We start from the raw sequence: 17,444 nt of genomic DNA, 5'->3' as shown, positions 1-17,444 counted from the left end.
TGATGGAACTTTGGATGGGGCAAAGGGGAGGGGGGGGAAGGACAAGGGGGTAGGAAAGATGGTGGAATGAGATGGACATCATTACCCCAGGTACTTGTATGACTGCACAAATGGTGTGACTCTACTTCATGTACAACCAGAGAAGAAAAAAATTCTCCATTTGTGTACAATGAATCAAAGAGCTTTCTATTGTCATGTATAACTGATTAGAATTAAAAAAAAAAAAAAGAATGAGATAGGTTGGCCTGTATGGAGTTAAAAAGGTGTTCAAGTTTAGAAGCCAGCCTGGAAGAAGACTAAAGACAAAAGGGTGAGAGTAGTCTGAAGATGTGGTAATTGAAAGTGGGAATAGATTGAGATGGAAGCTTCAGCTTCAGCAAATGCACTGATTCAAATGGAAGCAATATGAAAAGGCAATGATAAAGGCAAAGCTGTGATGGAAAATAAAAGCAGCAGATGGAGAAACTGAAGATGAAACATGTAGAAAAGAATGCAGAGTAAATAGAAATTGTTAGGATAATATAGATTATATTCTATGATTGTCAGTGAGGTTGAGCCAAAGTGAAGGGGGTTATGGGGAAGATTTAAATTGCAAGATCTGAATCACAAATTTCAAATATTTGAAGTGACTCCAATATTAATAACTAACTGTTGCTTATTATATATCACATGGTTCTTAGAAGAGTTTTGCAAGACCAAACAAGCGTTTGAGTCTGAAAATATGTTAGGATCCTTGAAGAACTGACCTGAAGACAGAGCAGAGAGAGTAGGTGGGGTGTGGGCAGATTGTTGCAATTACTGAACTGGAGAACTGAATTTTTTTAAAAAATAATTTTAGAATAGTTTTAAATTTATAAAGTTGAAGAGAATACAGAGTTGGCTGCTGCGTTTTTATGTGGAGAGTGTGGGTGTTGGGAGGGCAATGAGGAAGGATTGTATGCAGTTTCTATTTAACAGAACTTGAACAGGAACTGAAGGTGTGGTAATTGAAAGTGGGAATAGATTGAGATGGAACATCCCATTTCCTATGCCAAGTCCCTTTTGTTCTGAACAAAAGGGACTTGGCATAGGAAATGAGATGTTTAGAGCCTGGCCAGCTCTGCATAACTTGATTGACACAGGGGTGAAGCCCTGTGGCACTTCCCTTAGGTGATTGAGTAAAACTCGGATCTCCAGTGGAAGGTTATCTCTAGTATTCTACAGTTGAAGGAGACCTCAGAGTTTTTCACCACCAGTAAAACAGAAAATTTCTATCCGGGTTCCAGATTTTGACATTATCAAATGCTATGAAACAAACTAATTATTTTCAAAGAAATATATGATAAATTTAATATCATTGGGAACAATAAGATAGCAGAACTTCTAGAAATGAATACAATATTTCATTACAAAATAATGCAGAACACAAGAAATCAATATAGAAATCACACTCTTGGGGCTGGGGATGTGGCTCAAGCAGTAGCGCGCTCGCCTGGCATGCGTGCGACCTGGATTTGATCCTCAGCACCACATACCAACAAAGATGTTGTGTCCGCCAAGAACTAAAAAATAAATATTAAAAATTCTCTCTCTCTCCCCTCTCTCACTCTCTCTTAAAAAAAAAAATCACACTCTCAGTGTAACCTGAGAATTCTTAAACTTCAAGTTGAATAAAATGGGAGGAATCACCAAATCTCAGCATATACTTCCACATGCCACCCCACAACCCCACCACACCGCAAGGGGGGCGAAGGCAGATGGAACAGCCTGCAGGGAAGACAAGATGAATGCCAGCCAAAGCGCATAATGTCCTAACATCTGTCTAAAATCTCTGCCAGACTAAGTCCACCAAGGTCTTAACTGTCTAAAATGTGTGTCCAAACAGGTCAGAGCCCAAAGGACAGGTGAGATTCTTCAAAGTGAGTGTGATTTAAAGGGAGTAGGTGTGGTTTAAAGGGGCAATCTTTAGAATACAGCTTCCAGTGAAGGTGATGATAAATGAACAAAGAAAAACACCCTTAGGGATGAAAGAGAGAAACAAAAGAATCCTCCTAGTGAAAAAAGAACTACAGAACTACAGCCCATTCAACCCCTCTCCACCACCAAAACAAACCAACAACCCACCAAAGTACCTGAACTTTGCTCTATGGAAAGATCTGTCATGAAAATAACAGATAGGAATATTGATAAGAAACAATTATATGAAGATGATATGATTATGTACATAGAAAACGAAATAATCTACAAATAAACTAGACATGAGAAATTAGTTCTATTTCCAGCTCTAGGAAGACAGGCCTTATCAAGAACAATTAGAAAAGCCAGATTGAAAAACAAAACACTGAAGAAATAAAGAACAACTAAGGTAAGAATGACTTAATGAAATCAAGAGCCTAGAGCACAGAAATGTAAGCAGTGATAGTAAAATGTTTATCTTGAGGCATTTGTTGATTTGTAAGTGCTGGTTGAGAGGTCAAGCAGGAGGCAGAGAACCCAAGGAGTTTTAGGTAGTATCACTGGCTGAAGGAAAATAATAATATCTCAGCACCTATCCCATGTAAGGGGTACTGGTAAGGAGGCTTTCCCTTAGGAAACAAATGGCTACCTCCACTCAAAGGGCTAACCCAGAACAGATCAGTCTTAACAAACATGGAATCCCACCTGGCATTAGACTACCTCATGCAGGATTAAGCTGATCTGCCCCTCCTTGAACTGCCTGCAACAAACAACAGGAAAGAGTCTGGAGGAAGATATCATCCAGAGCCTCAAATTTTATCTATAATATACAGTATCCACTCAAAAGTTAGTCTTATTAAAAACAAGATGAAATGATGAACGATCAAAGGGGAAAAATAAGAAATAGTTCCAAGAGAGGTACAGATTTTGCAGTTATCAAACAGATATTTTAATAATAGTGATGAATAAATTTAAGAAAATAGAAGATGAAAAATGTTAGCAGAGAATTAAAATTTATTAAAAATTTAAAAGGAGAATTTCAGTTCTAGACAAGATGGGATAGAATTATTCCCCCATTCCTCTCATGAAATCCAGCAAAATGTTTATACATTATGTATATATTCAGAAATGTGGAAAAAAGGCAGACCAGACCAACTAGGAATCTCAGGATCTAAAAAACAAGGTAGAAGTGAGTTCCTGGCTTTTCTCTTTGCGTCATGTATCCTATGATGTGTGCTAGAGAGTCTGGATATCCAAAGATGCTAAAAGGTGCAGACTGGAAAAATCCAAAGGAAAGCTTTTCTCTCCAGGGAAAGACCAAGAAACGAGTAGCCTAGCAAGACAGAATATTGTTAGACGATAATTGTGCTACTCCCTACAAATGCCACAGAATAAACCAAGACCCATTTCAAACCCTGACCAGCAAAGGCTGAGGGGGAGGGGCTAGACAGGCATCCTCACCTTGCAGTAATGAAGTGCCCCCCAACATCCATACATAGTGGTGTCAAAGAAGGCAAAATAGGGGGCTGGGACTTTCACTGCTGCACAGTAATAATGAGGATTCCTGATGTGATGTCAGTGGGGACCACATGGGAAGCAGTAACAAGGCTCTCTCTATACCTGGGATGTCAATGAAGGCCAAGGGAGCACCTGAACTTCCAGCCCCACCTGGAAGAACCAAGGCAGTTCCCAGCCTCTCCCACTGGCACAGTGTAGGAGGAAATCTGCTAAAATGGAAGATTTAAATAAGATCCAGTCTCATAATACCTAAAACATAGCATATAAAATACAGGATTATATGGGATATAATTAAAAAAAAAAAAACTCATGCCAAAAATCCAGAAAATTTCAACTGAGTGAAAAAACACAATCAACAGACCCCAACATCAAGATGATAGATAGGTTGGAGTTATCCGGCATGGATTTTAAAATAGTGTAAAAGTACTCTGAAGCACTAGCCAAGCAACCCAGCTACTTTACTTAGGAGACTGAGGCAAGAGGATTGCAAGTTGGAAGCCAGACTCAACAACTTAGTGAAATTGTATCTTAAAAAATAAAAAGGGGGCTGGGGATGTGGCTCAAGCAGTAGGGCGCTTGCCTGGCTTGTGCGGGACGCTGGGTTCGATTCTCAGCACCACATAAAAATAAAATAAAGATGTTGTGTCCACCGAAAACTAAAAAATAAATATTAAAAAAAATTCTCTCTCTCTCTTTAAAATAAATAAATAAATAAATAAAAAGGGCTGGGGATGTGGCTCAATGGTAGAGTTCTTGCCACAGTACTGGGGGGGGGGGAGAAGCATTTTAGAGAACAATTATAAACAACTTAGGACCAAAAAAAATTTTTTTTAAGTCTCACTGACAGGCATGGTTGGCACATTTCTAATAATCTCTGCTATTTCAGAGCCTGAAACAGGATGACTGGTCTGAGCAACTTAGGGAGAGCCTGTCTCAAATTTATTTTTTTGTTTTTTTAAAAGGGCTAGGGATGTAGCTCAGTGATAGAACATACCAGGCCCTGGTTTTGATCCCTAGCAACACATACACACACACTTTCACCAAGGAAACAGAAAGAAATAAAAGATATAATAAGGAACTGAATGGAAATTTGGATCTGAAAAGTATAATAATTGAAATAAACTAAGCACATGGACTCAGTAGTAGAATGGAAGGGTCAGAGAAAGACATATTTGTCTGTCAGTGACCTAAAGACAGAATAGTAGATAACCTTCCATCTGAACAACAGAAAGATAGAGTGAAAAAAAAATTAGCAGAATCTCAGGGATTTGTGGGACTTTATCAAGAGATCTAGCAGTTGTGTCATCAGAATTCCAGGGAAAAAAGAGAAAAAGCATGAGGCAGAAAATTTTTGAAGAAATAATTTCTGATATTTTCCTAAATTGGGCAGAATATTCAAGAACATGAACAATCCCAAACCGATAAACTTCAGGAAATCTACACGGAGACACGATACTCAAGTTTTTTAAACTAAAGAAAAAGAACAATCAAGAATGGAGAGACAAAAGATGGCAAAAGCAATTCAAACGATAGCCAATTTCTCATCAGATGTGGTGGCCAGAAAAATAGGCACATTTTTTTATTCAAATGCTGTGGGAAAAACGGAAAGAAAGAACTTCAGATTTTATATGAAAGAGAAATCAACATTCTCATTTTAAAAAAATGAATAAATTTATACTCACTGACCTTCTCTTTAAAAAAAAATGGCTGAAGGAAATTCTTGCAACAGAAAGGAAATCTTAGAAGAGAAGGAATCTTAGAAAAGGAAGGAAGGAAGGAAGAAAGGAGGGAGGGAGGGAGGGGTGAAATGACTACAATATGGGCAAATAGAGTAGTTTTTTCTTTTGGATTTTGTATGTTTGACAGTTGAAGCAAAAATGACTGATGTGGTTCTCACTGCACAAGTAGAGGAAATATTAAAGACAATTATAAATGAGAGTGACATCACAAGAGGTAAAATGACTATAACTTCACAGAACTGGTAAAATATCAACTCCAGTGTTCTGTGATAATTTGTGTATTTATAAAGGGTGGGTTTGGACAATGATTTTAACAGATTGAGGGGTCAGAACGAGAGCATATGGAACCAGCACACACTTTCTAGATTTGCTGGCTGCAAAAGGGAAGAAGGCTGGAACTCCAACTATCCAGACATAGAGGAATGTGGCCAGTGGAAAAAGGCACCGAAGAGACTGGACAATGAAGCACAGGCAGAGGAAGGATGAGGAAGAACCTCTGGCTTCCTAAGAGGCTGGCTGGGAAGGTGTGGGAGTTCTGTCTGAGGATGACTCTCCTCTCAGTCGTGTAGGCACCTGTTGAGAGAAGGGATAAATCAAAATCAGGGAGATGATAAAGATTTGATGCGCCAAAACGGGTCCCAGCATGAGGCGACCTGCATTCCTGGAGCTTAAAAGCCCAAGTTTTCGACTTGCTACTCAAAAGCTGTAAGATAACAAATAGACCCACCAGGTGGCAGTGTTTGTGGATGTTCGAGTATCCCATCGGCCCTGGAGCTCAGGGCGGAAGAAGGGGCAGAGGTGGCTCTCTGGCCCACATCGCCTCTACTCTCTTATCCCATCTGACGTTGGACAACAAAGATGGCGGCAGGAACCAGCAATTACTGGGAAGGTGAGGGCGAGGCCTCCGGGTGGGTCCCGCTAGAGGCAGAAGGGCTGACTGAGGCTAGATCTTGGGAGAGGCAGCAGAGGAAAGAGCCAGGCTTTAAGAGTGGCCGAGCTGAGAAGAGGAATTGCCTAGTGGGAGCCCTGGGGACCGAGGAAACCGAATGATCTGAGGGAGGGGGCTGGCCTGACCCGACGGTGTGAACGAGACCAGGAATTAGGGTTGAGCGAGTGGACAGAGCGGGGTTGGAGAGAAAGAGGGGCCGGAGTCGCCAGATAGCAATGGGCAAGGGGTAGTGAAGCTCGGACCACGGAGCTTTGGGTTCAAACTCTGAGTGAAGACGGGTGTTCAGCTAGAAAATCCAGAGCCAAGGGAGACTGGAGTTGTGAGCGTTTTGGAGTTGATGTCACTGTTGGAAAACTGAGTGGGAAAAGAGAAAAGGAGGAACTTAGTCTGGTCCATCCGGGGATTTTTGAGCTGAATATCTCCTGTTGGGTCTAGGTGGCAGGTTCAGGCTGAGATTTCGAGGATTGGGTGTTTGAAGACAGAAAGTAACTTTACCTTCTGTCCTGGAGTCTAGGATTGGTTTTGTTAAGGAGGAAGTTGGGAGAAACTGTGAGTTGTACTTCGCTGTACCTCTTCCAGAAAAAAAGAAAAAGAAAAAGAAACTAAAAAAACTTCCTGTGATTGACAAGTGCATTTATTTAATTCCTGAATATATGGTCCAATCAAATGAGGTCCTATAAAATTCATTCCTGGACCATGATGAACAGCAAAGATGGAAGAAGTCTCATCTTTTTCTTTCAACTGCCTCTTTCCTTGCTGGAACATAGAAACTACTTTCCAAATCCCTCTTACCCTTTTGAGCTGCGTCCTCTTGCTACCCATCGAAGCCTCTGGAAACCATAGCAATGTCACCCTCAGCAAGTTAATCTAAGAAAATGAATTTTATGTTTGTATATACTTGTCTTGACTTATTTTCAAAGTGCTTTTACTTGATGTTTCTGTTAGAAAAGACAATTACTAAAATTACAAAAGAGCATACTTATAGTTTGAATTGCCCATATGAAATGTGTGTACTAGCTAGAAAATATTTTTAAATTATGTACAAGTGTTTCCTGGTATCTTTAATACTAGTCATCAGGCTATGCTTTTTTGAAGCACCATGCTATAATAATGATAACAGCTCATTATTGATAAAATACTGTGGTCCATGGCTTTAAGCTTTTGTTTTTTCTAATGCATAAAAATATCCTGAAGATAAAAGTTTTTTAAAAGATTTATAGATTGCGTAGCTTGCAAATAAATCTTAGTGCCAACGAGTGACAGCCAAGATTCCACCTGGGATTTTGTCTCTGGGAAAATATGTTCCACTGTCTTACTCTGCTTCCTACTTCTGGTTGCAGTATGAAATATTTGAAATACTGTTTTGTATTCCTTATCACTGAGACATTCTTATACCATATTTCCTATATTTCAATCCTTTTATTTTAATCTTCATGAAAAAGAGTACTTCACCATGAGAAGAGTACTCAGATATAGATGTGTGGATTTCCAGATGTAGCTTCTCACACTCAGCCCCTTAAATGCTAAACTACTATACCAATTTCTCTGCTTGTTTGCTTGCTTCTGCTTTTAAAATTTGTGTTTTTTCCCGTCATATTCATATTTGACCTTGTTAGTAGCACATGGTTAGTTTCACCTCCTAAATTTTTGAGTAAGTTTATGAAAAGACAATTTAAAATTTTTATTAATTGCAAATTTTTCTTTATGTTCAATTGCTAAGTATTTTACTATTAAAAAAAGAATTTCATAAGCCTGACAAAACTTTGGAACATAAAAAGATAGCAAAATTCCTGTCAAAAATGATAATGGCTTCTTTCTCATATAAAGTTAGCTAGTAAATTGATGTGATCCTGATCATAAAACATTCATTTTCTTTGTGATTTGTAGTCTCTTCTATTTTATTTTATTGCTGTGTTGGGAAATAAACTCAAGGCCTCGTGCATGCTAGGCAAGCACTCTGCTGCTAAGCTACATCCCCAGCCCTGAATTACAGAATTTTAGTTACTGCTGTAGAAATGTTAGGGATGTTTAGAACATTTGTCATCTAGCTGTCTTTGGAATAAAGCTGAATGTTTGCCTCTCCCACTGCTACTTCCCTTTCTGTCCCATCTGAAGTTTAAATTAATGATTAATTTACTTTCTTAGGTAAGTCTTTGGTTTCCTTAACAATTTTCTTTATGGGAAGGAACTGGAAAAGATCAATATATGATCATTATTTATAGTTTGCTTTCTTTAGAATAGTCTTGTGATTTTCATGCTTACTGATAGAATCTTTGTATCTAATTATTTGCTTTTATAATTTTGTTAAAGATCTCAGGAAACAGGCTCGACAGCTGGAAAATGAACTTGACCTGAAACTAGTTTCCTTCAGTAAACTATGTACAAGTTACAGTCACAGCAGCACACGAGATGGAAGACGCGACAGGTATAGGTACTACCAGATTCTGTCTCTTATGCCTTAAACTATATAATGTTTTTAAGAGAATTAAAAAAAAAAACCTAAAATATATAACTTTTATAACCTGCTTATTGGCAAATTATTGATGTTTTATTTTCTTTACCACAATTATTTTATTTTTTAGTGACTTATTACAATTTTTTCTAATTCCTGAAACTTCCATTTATTTGCGATCCTTAGGCAAAGTTTGTTATGGTCTCAGGAGGAAACTACTAGAGTTTAAGAATGAGTCTGTATCAAAAATAAGAGTCCCAGGGCTGGAGAAGTAGCTCATGGCAGAGCACTTACCTAACATGTATTAGGCTCTGGTTTCAGCCCCCGGCACCACAAAAAAACAAAACAAACAAGATGAAAAATAAGAGCTGTGGGGCTGGGAATGTAGCTTGTAGTAGAGTGCTTGCCTAGCATGTGCCTGGCCCTGGGTTTCATCCCCAAAACCACCAAAAAAGAGAGAAAGAAAGAGGAGTTCCTAGCTCAACCAGTATACAGAAATATGGCTAATTTGCCCACATGGTATCTTTTTTCCTAATTGCTAAAAGGATCTGGGAAAATACTCAAATGCATACTATACATACTGCTCTTCTGGTGTTTATACTTTTGTAGTAAATCTAGTACAGTGTATCCTCACTATTAATCATCAAAGCTATTTTTGTTTTTGGTACTTTTTTGAGAAACTAGCATATTACTATGTTGAACTTACTGAAAGTATATTCTTTTATTGGAATCTTATGCTCAATTAAAGTCATCTACTTATTTCACAAAAATACTAGGAAATATCTAAGACACCTAGAAAGGTGTAAAGAAATGATGTAAAGGACTCATATGTATCTGTCTCCCATTTTAAGAAATGACCGTAACGGATTCATCTGAAGCCCCTGATGGCATCCCATTCTCATATGTATGTGTGTATATCTTACCATATGTGTATTTTTATTACATGTGTTTATATTCTTAGGATATTCATAATATACCTCAATAATTATTTTGCAACTTTTTTTGAGATTTGAGATTCAACTGGATACATTTAACTGGTATTTTCATTTACTCTGTGTAGTACTACACTGAATGACTGTGTCAGGGTTTAACATTCAATAGATAGTTGTTTCTAAATTAATAGTTGTTTCTAAATTTTTGTTATTGTTGTTTTTGTTTTTGTATGGGGGAATGAACTCGGGGCACTCTACCACTGAGCCACATCTCCAGCCCTATTTTGTATTTTATTTAGAGACAGGGTCTCACTGAGTTGTTTAGCGTCTCACAATTGTTGAGGCTGGTGTTGAACTCTCAATCCTCCTACCTCAGCCTCGTGAGCCACTAGGATTATAGGCGTGCACCACTGCACCCAGCTCTAATTTTTGCTAATTAATAATAATTAAAAAAATTTTTTTAGTTGTGTGTAGACATAATGCCTTTATTTTTAGTCATTTATTTTTATCTAGTGCTTAGGATCGAACCCAGTGCCTCACCTGTGCTAGGGGGGCTCTACCACGAAGCCACAACCCCAGCCCCCGATAATAATTTTCTTTTTTTTTAATTTTTATTTTTTTTATTGGTCGTTCATAACATTACATAGTTCTTAATACATCATATTACACGGTTTGATTCAAGTGGATTATGAACTCCCGCTTTTACCCCGTATACAAATTGCTGTATCACATCAGTTACCCTTCCATTGATTGACATATTGCCTTTCTAGTGTCTGATGTATTCTGCTGTCTGTCCTATTGTCTACTATCCCCCCTCCCTTCCCCCGATAATAATTTTCATAACTGACAAGAGTGTTCATCATATTTTAAGTACTATTCTAAGAGCTTTTTATAAATACTGGGAATATTTTCTTTTTTTAATGTAGAATGTTTCTATATACCCTAGCAATGAAATAGTTGGTGGCAGAGTTATTGTTGATTTACTCTTATTTTCATGCCTTTTTCAAAGATTGGTGGTAGGTGGGATATTTTTCAGTTAAAAAAATACAATAAAAACCTATATCTTTCTATCTCTAGAGCCCACTACACTCTAAAATAGCCCACCTACTACATTATGCACATTTCAACTAAAGGCTCATGTTAATGTTGTAGCAAGAGTGTTATTTCTTTTTAGTAAGGGCACCTAGGTTGCAAAGGTAGCAATTGACTCTGGGACCTCAAAATAAGTTGGTAGCATGTCACATGCACTTCATTGCAGTGCATTGCTCTGGGCTGACCTTCGTTGCATTTAGCAAATAATGAGAATGAGAAATGTTCTTTTTTTTTTAATTTTTTTTTTTAGTTGTTGATAGACTTTTATTTTATTTATTTATATGCAATGCTGAGAATCGAACCCAGTGCCGCACACATGCCAGGCATGTGTGCTACCCCCAGCCCCAGCCCCAGCCCCAGAAATGTTCTTTTTTATAAGTAAATTTATTATATGGTTGGAAGACATTTTATGGAATTTAAGTCTCAAATATAGTCCTAAGAATAGTGAATATGAAATAACCAGTAGCAAGTGTACAATTTTAAAACTCGTCTTTGTTTAAAGATACTGTTTGGGGATGGAGTTGTAGCTCAGTGGCAGATCACTTCCTTAGCACATGGGAGGCACTGGTTTCAGTCCTCAGCAACACATTTAAAAAAATAAATAAATAAAATAAAGGTATTATGTCTATCTACAACTAAAAAAATTTTTTTAAAGATACTATATGTTTTATTTGCCATATCCATGCTTTTTCTGTGTTTTCTGTTCTTCTTAAGTATCATACTTTTGTTAACCTCCTTTAAAGGAAAAATTATCCTCAAAACATTCCCAAAGAAATTCTACTACAAATTGGAACTAACTTTGTAGAATTACTTTGGCCTAACTGCCCCTTTAAATAAAAATCCTAAGGTTGTGAGCATCAAAATCTAATATTCATGCTACGTGTCACAATAATTAAACTCAGCAATGTGGAATTTTTCTTGACCATTTCCCTGGACTCAAATACAGTCCTGAGAATAGTGAATATGAAATAACCAGTAGCAAGAGATTGGTGTTATTCGTTCATTCAATGAATAATTTAATGAGCATCTACCATGTCCAGGAGATAGGCAAAGATATATATATATATATATATATATATATATATATATATATATATATATATATATATGCCAGAGGCAGTTTCTTCCCTAAACCTAACTTTCTGTTGGCCCATTGTTCCTTTTTATTTATCTGACAGGGGAGTACCTGTATTAATAGTATACAGAGCATTTTTCTTGAGCACATCCTAGGAGATTAAACCTCTTGGCTTGGCTCTGACACATTATAAAGAATTAAAGTCCTGTAATCCCAGTGGCTTCAGAGGCTGAGGCTAGAGGATTGTGAGTTCAAAACCAGACTCAGCAAAAATCAAGATGCTAGGCAACTCAGTGAGACTCTGTCTCTAAATAAAATACAAAAAGGCTGGGATATAGTTCAGTGGTCAAGTCCCCCTGAGTTCAATCCCTGGTACTAACTCCAAAAAAAAAATTAGATATTTTGATATCATGTTTTAGGGCAAATAAATTAGAATATGCCAAGAAGTAATAAAAACTTTAGACCTAGTTAAACATCTTAAAATTAAAATGCTTATTAACTATTTTCTGTACCTAAGGGAATTTTTGAATGTTGAAATAATGATGTAATCTGTTTTATTTGCCATACCCAAGCACTGTTAGGTAGGACAAAGTCTTCAGTAAGATTGGAGAGCATAGTCAATGCCTGGGCATTTTTCTGTGTCCAGAGTATTTCCAATTTGTATTAATCTGCCCATATGGTAAAAATTGGGGACCTAATGAAAGATAGTGATTTTTCAAAAAGAGGCAAAAGAAACTTTCAGGACATGCAATTTTAGATTTGGAGCCTTTCAAACATATATTTCACTTAAAGTTAGATTTTGACTGACTATTCAGATATAAAGAGATAGTTGAATACATTTTTGCAAAATAAAATTAAATGATGCGTGTTAGCAGTGGAAATGTAGAGGATTAGTGCATAAATATGCCAGACATGGCATTCTATAGGCTGAAAGCTAGTTCCTGATTATTCAATAGCTAGTTATTCATTCTGGATCATTTAAATCTCAATCTTATTTTTTCTTGGCAAGAGTCAAGAAAATAAGAGACCTCTGGGCATGGGGCACACCCTTGTAATCCCAGCAGTTTGGGAAGCTGAGGCAGGAGAAGATCTCAAGTTCTAGGCCAGCCTTAGTGACTTCGTGAGGCCCTAAGCAACTTATCAAGACCCTATCTCAAAATAAAAAATAAAAAAGAGCTATGGATGTGGCTCAGTGATTAAGTACCCCTGGGTTCAATCCTTAGTACAAAAAAGAAAAAAAGAGGGAGAGAACGTAAGGCCTAGGAAACCATAATTTGGGAAGGTAAAAACTTAAAAGATTATTTCTCAAGCCTCATAGCATAATACATAATACATTTCAATGACTTCTCTTATAAGAAACTCAACAGTTCTACAGTTTTCTTTCACATAATCAAATTAAAAATTTAATTGGGGGGATGAGGTTGTGGCTCAAGAGGTAGAGTGCTGCCTAGCATGTGTGAGGCACTGGGTTCGATCCTCAGCACAACATAAAAATATAAAAATAAAGATATTGTGTCCACCTGTAACTAAAAAAAAAAAAAAAAAAAAAGCAAATATTTTAAAAAAATTTTTTAATTGAATGCTGCCATAGCTTAATTTCTACCACTTGGGAGACAGTAAACAAGCATTTGGAATTTCTTTCCATTATTAAGAGTAGATTATTAAAGCTTGGAAATTTTATATTTTATTATTTTTATGCCGAATTTAATATTGTAGGACATATGTGATCTTTATAGGAAAACTATAAATATCATAACTTTAAAGAAATAGAGGAAATGTTTCAGGAGTATGTTTGACCTCTTTTTTTTTTTTTTATAGTTGTAGATGGACAGAATGCTTTTATTTTATTTATTTTTATGTGGTGCTAAGGATCAAACCCAATGCCTCACACATGCTAGGCAAGAGCTCTACCACTGAGCTACAGCCCCAGCCCTGCTTGACCTCTTTTTAAAATATTTATTATTATTATTTATAGTTGTAGATGGACACAATACCTTTATTTTATTTATTTATTTTTATGTGGTACTGAGGATCAAACCCAGTGCCTCACATGTGCTAGGTAAGCGCTGTACCACTGAGCTACAACTCCAGCCCTGTTCTTGACCTCTTTAAGAATAATTACCTTGGGTAGGGATTGTGGCTTAGTAGTAGAGCATTTGCCTTGTACATGTGAGGCGCTGGGTTCAATCCTCAGCACCAAATAAAAATAAATAAATAAAATAAAGCTAAAAAAATCCATAAAAAAGAATAATTACCTTATTAGGTATGTTTTAAAGGACTAGAATTGAGTAATGGATTCTTTTAATTGAACTTTTCTTTAGTTCTGACACAACACCCCTTTTAAATGGATCAAGCCAAGACAGAATGTTTGAGACAATGGCAATTGAGATTGAACAACTTTTGGCAAGGGTAAGTACTTTCTGTTAATTAATTGTGTACTTGTTATGTGTGGTACTATGTTAAATTGTTGCAGACGTATTTATTGAAATCATACATTCATTTAAGATGTGTTCCTCCCCATGCCACTTGAATTTGATGACAGCCATCCCCAAAATGGGTATTATTTTAGCCTCTGTGAATTACTTGGCGGAAAATGCTGAATGGGTTTTGTTTTGCTATCAGTCAAAAGGGCATACATATGTATATATAGAAATAATTTGCTTTTCGCTGCATATAGTGCTTTCTAAATTTTGTTTTAAATTTATTTTTTCTTTTTAGCTTACAGGGGTAAATGATAAAATGGCAGAATATACCAACAGTGCAGGTGTCCCCTCCTTGAATGCAGCACTCATGCATACGTTACAGCGACATAGAGACATATTACAGGTAATATATTGAGCTTGAAATTTTTTACATTATCACAAGAGTTTTGTTTGATTTGTTTTTTAATCATTTAATAGGGTAGATACATATGTTTTTAAAAGAATAAAGAGAAAATTATTCTGAGAAGATAAATGATATTATACTATATAGAAATTCATTTTTTATTGTTTTTTTTTCTTTTTTGGTCAGTAGTGTAAAATTTGGGAAATACTTAATATATCTTGCTTTTTCCTGATGAAGTTGAATGCTTATCACTTGATACATACACTTCCAGAAGACCTGTCAGCTAGCTGTAACAGAAAATAGCCAATATTCATGCATCAACAATAATATGGTGATTTAGATTACACTTTTATCAGGCTTTCAAGATAATATGGAAGGGAGAGTAATTTACTATATATAGTGTATTGGTTGGGAAAATGTTAGAAGTATTCAATAAAAGCAAATAAATGCAAAGACTTATATGGGGGTATTAAAAATGTAGTACTTGAAAGAAGGCTTTTTTTCCCCCCTCCCCCAGTACTGGGGATTGACCCCATAGACACTCTACTGTTCAACTGCATCCTCAGCCCTTTTTTATTTTTTCTTTTGAGATAAGATCTTGTTAAGTTTCTGACGCTGGCCTTGAACTTGCTGTCTTCCTGATTCAGTTTCTTTCCCAAATTCCTAGGATTAATTAGAGGCATTCACCACCACATCCAGCCAAACATTGTAAATATTGATAAAATTCAGCTACCATTTCTAATTTTAAAAACTCTTTTTAAAAACCAGAATAGAACTAGAGTGTAGCTCAGTGGTAGAGTGTGTGCTTAGCATGCATAAGGCCCTTGGGTTTGCTCCCCAGCGTCATACACAAAACAATAGGAATAGAAAAATTGTTCACCTAATGCAGAAATGTGACTCTCAGATTAAAAATCAGCATTGGAGTTAATGGTAAAGCACTGTAGATAAAAACAAAACAAGTATACCTATGTGCACCACAAATGTGTAATATTGTTTTGGAAGTTTGGGTGGGCAATTAGTAAAAAGAAATCTGAAATCAATATTAGAAAATAAGAGACAAAATTTCTTTCTTGTGATAGGATAAGATTATATGTCTCTATAACCAAGAAAATTAACTGAAAAATGTTAGAAACATTTAATTCAGTAAGATGGTAGATTTTAAAAAAAAATGGTAGACTATAAAATTAGTATATAAAACCAAGCAGTTTTTCTACATAGAGTCACCTATTAGAAATATAATGGAAGGGGCTGCAGTCAATTCCCAGCACCACCCCCCCCCCAAAAAAATGAACACAACACACACAAAAAAACCTGTATATATAATGATGAAACTTTAAAATTCTTTATGTATAACTTGTATACTGAGGAACATAGAAGAAAATGTAAGCAGAAGAAAGAATTATTTAGCTTTTGGATGGGAAAATTTCCCTCTAAATCGCCTTATAAATTGAATGTCATCCCAATGGAAGTAGCAGGGTTTTTTCATGTTTGTTTCATTCTTTTCATGATATAATGACCCAAAAGTTCATTTGGAATCATACACATACAAGAATAACTAAGAAAAGTAAAGCTCAATAAAGTTTATCTTCTAAAAATAAAGATAAGCAGTGGCTAATTTTACCAGATACTAAAACTTATTAAAAAGTTAGAGTAGTTAAGACAGTTTGATTCTAGAAGAAAAAACATATGTACTAATAGAACAAAATAGAGTTCATATATAGAGTTCCATATATGCATGGAAATGTAGCTTCTGATAAAAGTGGGTGTTTTATATCAGGACAAAGAAATCATAAAATAAATGGAACTATAACAATTGACTGTTTGGGGGTTGGAAGATAACCACCTCAATTTCTACCTCAGCCCTCACAACCAGAATAAATTCGAGATGGACCAAGGAATATATGTAGAAAAATAAGCATGTGCAAGGCACTGGCTTAGTCCCCAGCAATGCAAAAGGAAAGTAAAACAGAAAATGAAACCATAAAATTTCAGAATAAAGCATGGTTAAAATTTATAAATTTTGGAGCAGTAGAGGGTTTTCTAAGTAAGGGCAAATACCAGAAACTGTAGAAAATAACTAATTTTCTTAATACTAAGAGAAATAATAGAAATAGAAAAAAGACAACTTAAGTCAAGCATGCTGGTACATCCTTGTAATTCCAGCAGCTGGGGAGGCTGAGACAGCAGCCTCAGTTCTAGGTCAGCTTCAACAATTCATTGAGGCCCTAAGCAACTTAGCAAGACCCTGTCTCAAAATAAAAAGGGATGGAGATGTAGCTCAGTAGCACCCCTGGGTTCAACCCCTGGCACCCCAAAAAAGAAGAAAAATGACAACTTAGGAAAATAGTCAAAGAATATAAATTTGCTCACTTAAATGAGTGGCTGAGGATTGTGGGTATAGCTCACTGATAGAGCCTAGCATGCTCTTGGGCCTGAATTCAGTCCTTGGCAACACACACATACACACACACACACACACACACACACACACACACACACGCTGAAACCAAAAGATGTTCAGTCATATTCCCAAATAAAATATGCAAATCAAAATGAGATTTTTTTTTCACCTATCAGATTAACAAATATTCAATTATTTGTAACCCATGATTGGCAAGCATGTTGAAGAATAGGTACTCATAATTCATTGGTGGGTCTGTAAATTGGTGCAGTCTTTCTAGTAGGTAATTTAGCTCTATCAGAATTTTTTTCCCCCAGTACTAGGTATTGAACCCAGGATCTGGCACATGCTAGGCAAGTGTTCTACCACTGAGCTTCATTCCCAGCTTTTTTTTTTTTCTTTTTAATTTTATTTTGAGACAGGCTCTCAATAAATTGTCCAGGCTGGACTTGAACTTGCCATTCTCCTGCTTCAGCCTCCCAAGTAACTGGGATTACAATCATATGTCTGCCCATCTATTCAACA

At 36.4% G+C, this 17,444-nt stretch overlaps 1 protein-coding gene across 2 annotated transcripts in view; it reads left to right on the top strand.

Annotated features, from left to right (window-relative positions):
- Nucleotides 1–6,045: 6,045 nt before the first annotated feature.
- Gosr1 (golgi SNAP receptor complex member 1) overlaps nucleotides 6,046–17,444 on the top strand; it is a 47,217-nt gene continuing 35,818 nt past the window's right edge. The window contains exons 1-4 of one of the 2 annotated variants that reach the window (XM_026389014.2): nucleotides 6,046–6,081; nucleotides 8,452–8,566; nucleotides 14,014–14,101; nucleotides 14,411–14,518. In XM_026389014.2, the coding sequence (XP_026244799.1) occupies nucleotides 6,051–6,081; nucleotides 8,452–8,566; nucleotides 14,014–14,101; nucleotides 14,411–14,518 (342 nt within the window). In that variant the 5' untranslated portion in view covers nucleotides 6,046–6,050. Of the gene's footprint in view, nucleotides 6,082–8,451; nucleotides 8,573–14,013; nucleotides 14,102–14,410; nucleotides 14,519–17,444 lie in introns of both variants that reach the window. The other variant, XM_026389013.2, reaches the window with a different exon arrangement.

Source organism: Urocitellus parryii, chromosome 7 (assembly GCF_045843805.1).
Source record: "Urocitellus parryii isolate mUroPar1 chromosome 7, mUroPar1.hap1, whole genome shotgun sequence".
Taxonomy (NCBI): Eukaryota; Metazoa; Chordata; class Mammalia; order Rodentia; family Sciuridae; genus Urocitellus; species Urocitellus parryii.
The sequence above is the reverse complement of the archived record's forward strand: the minus strand, read 5'-3'. Positions and strand labels throughout refer to the sequence as shown.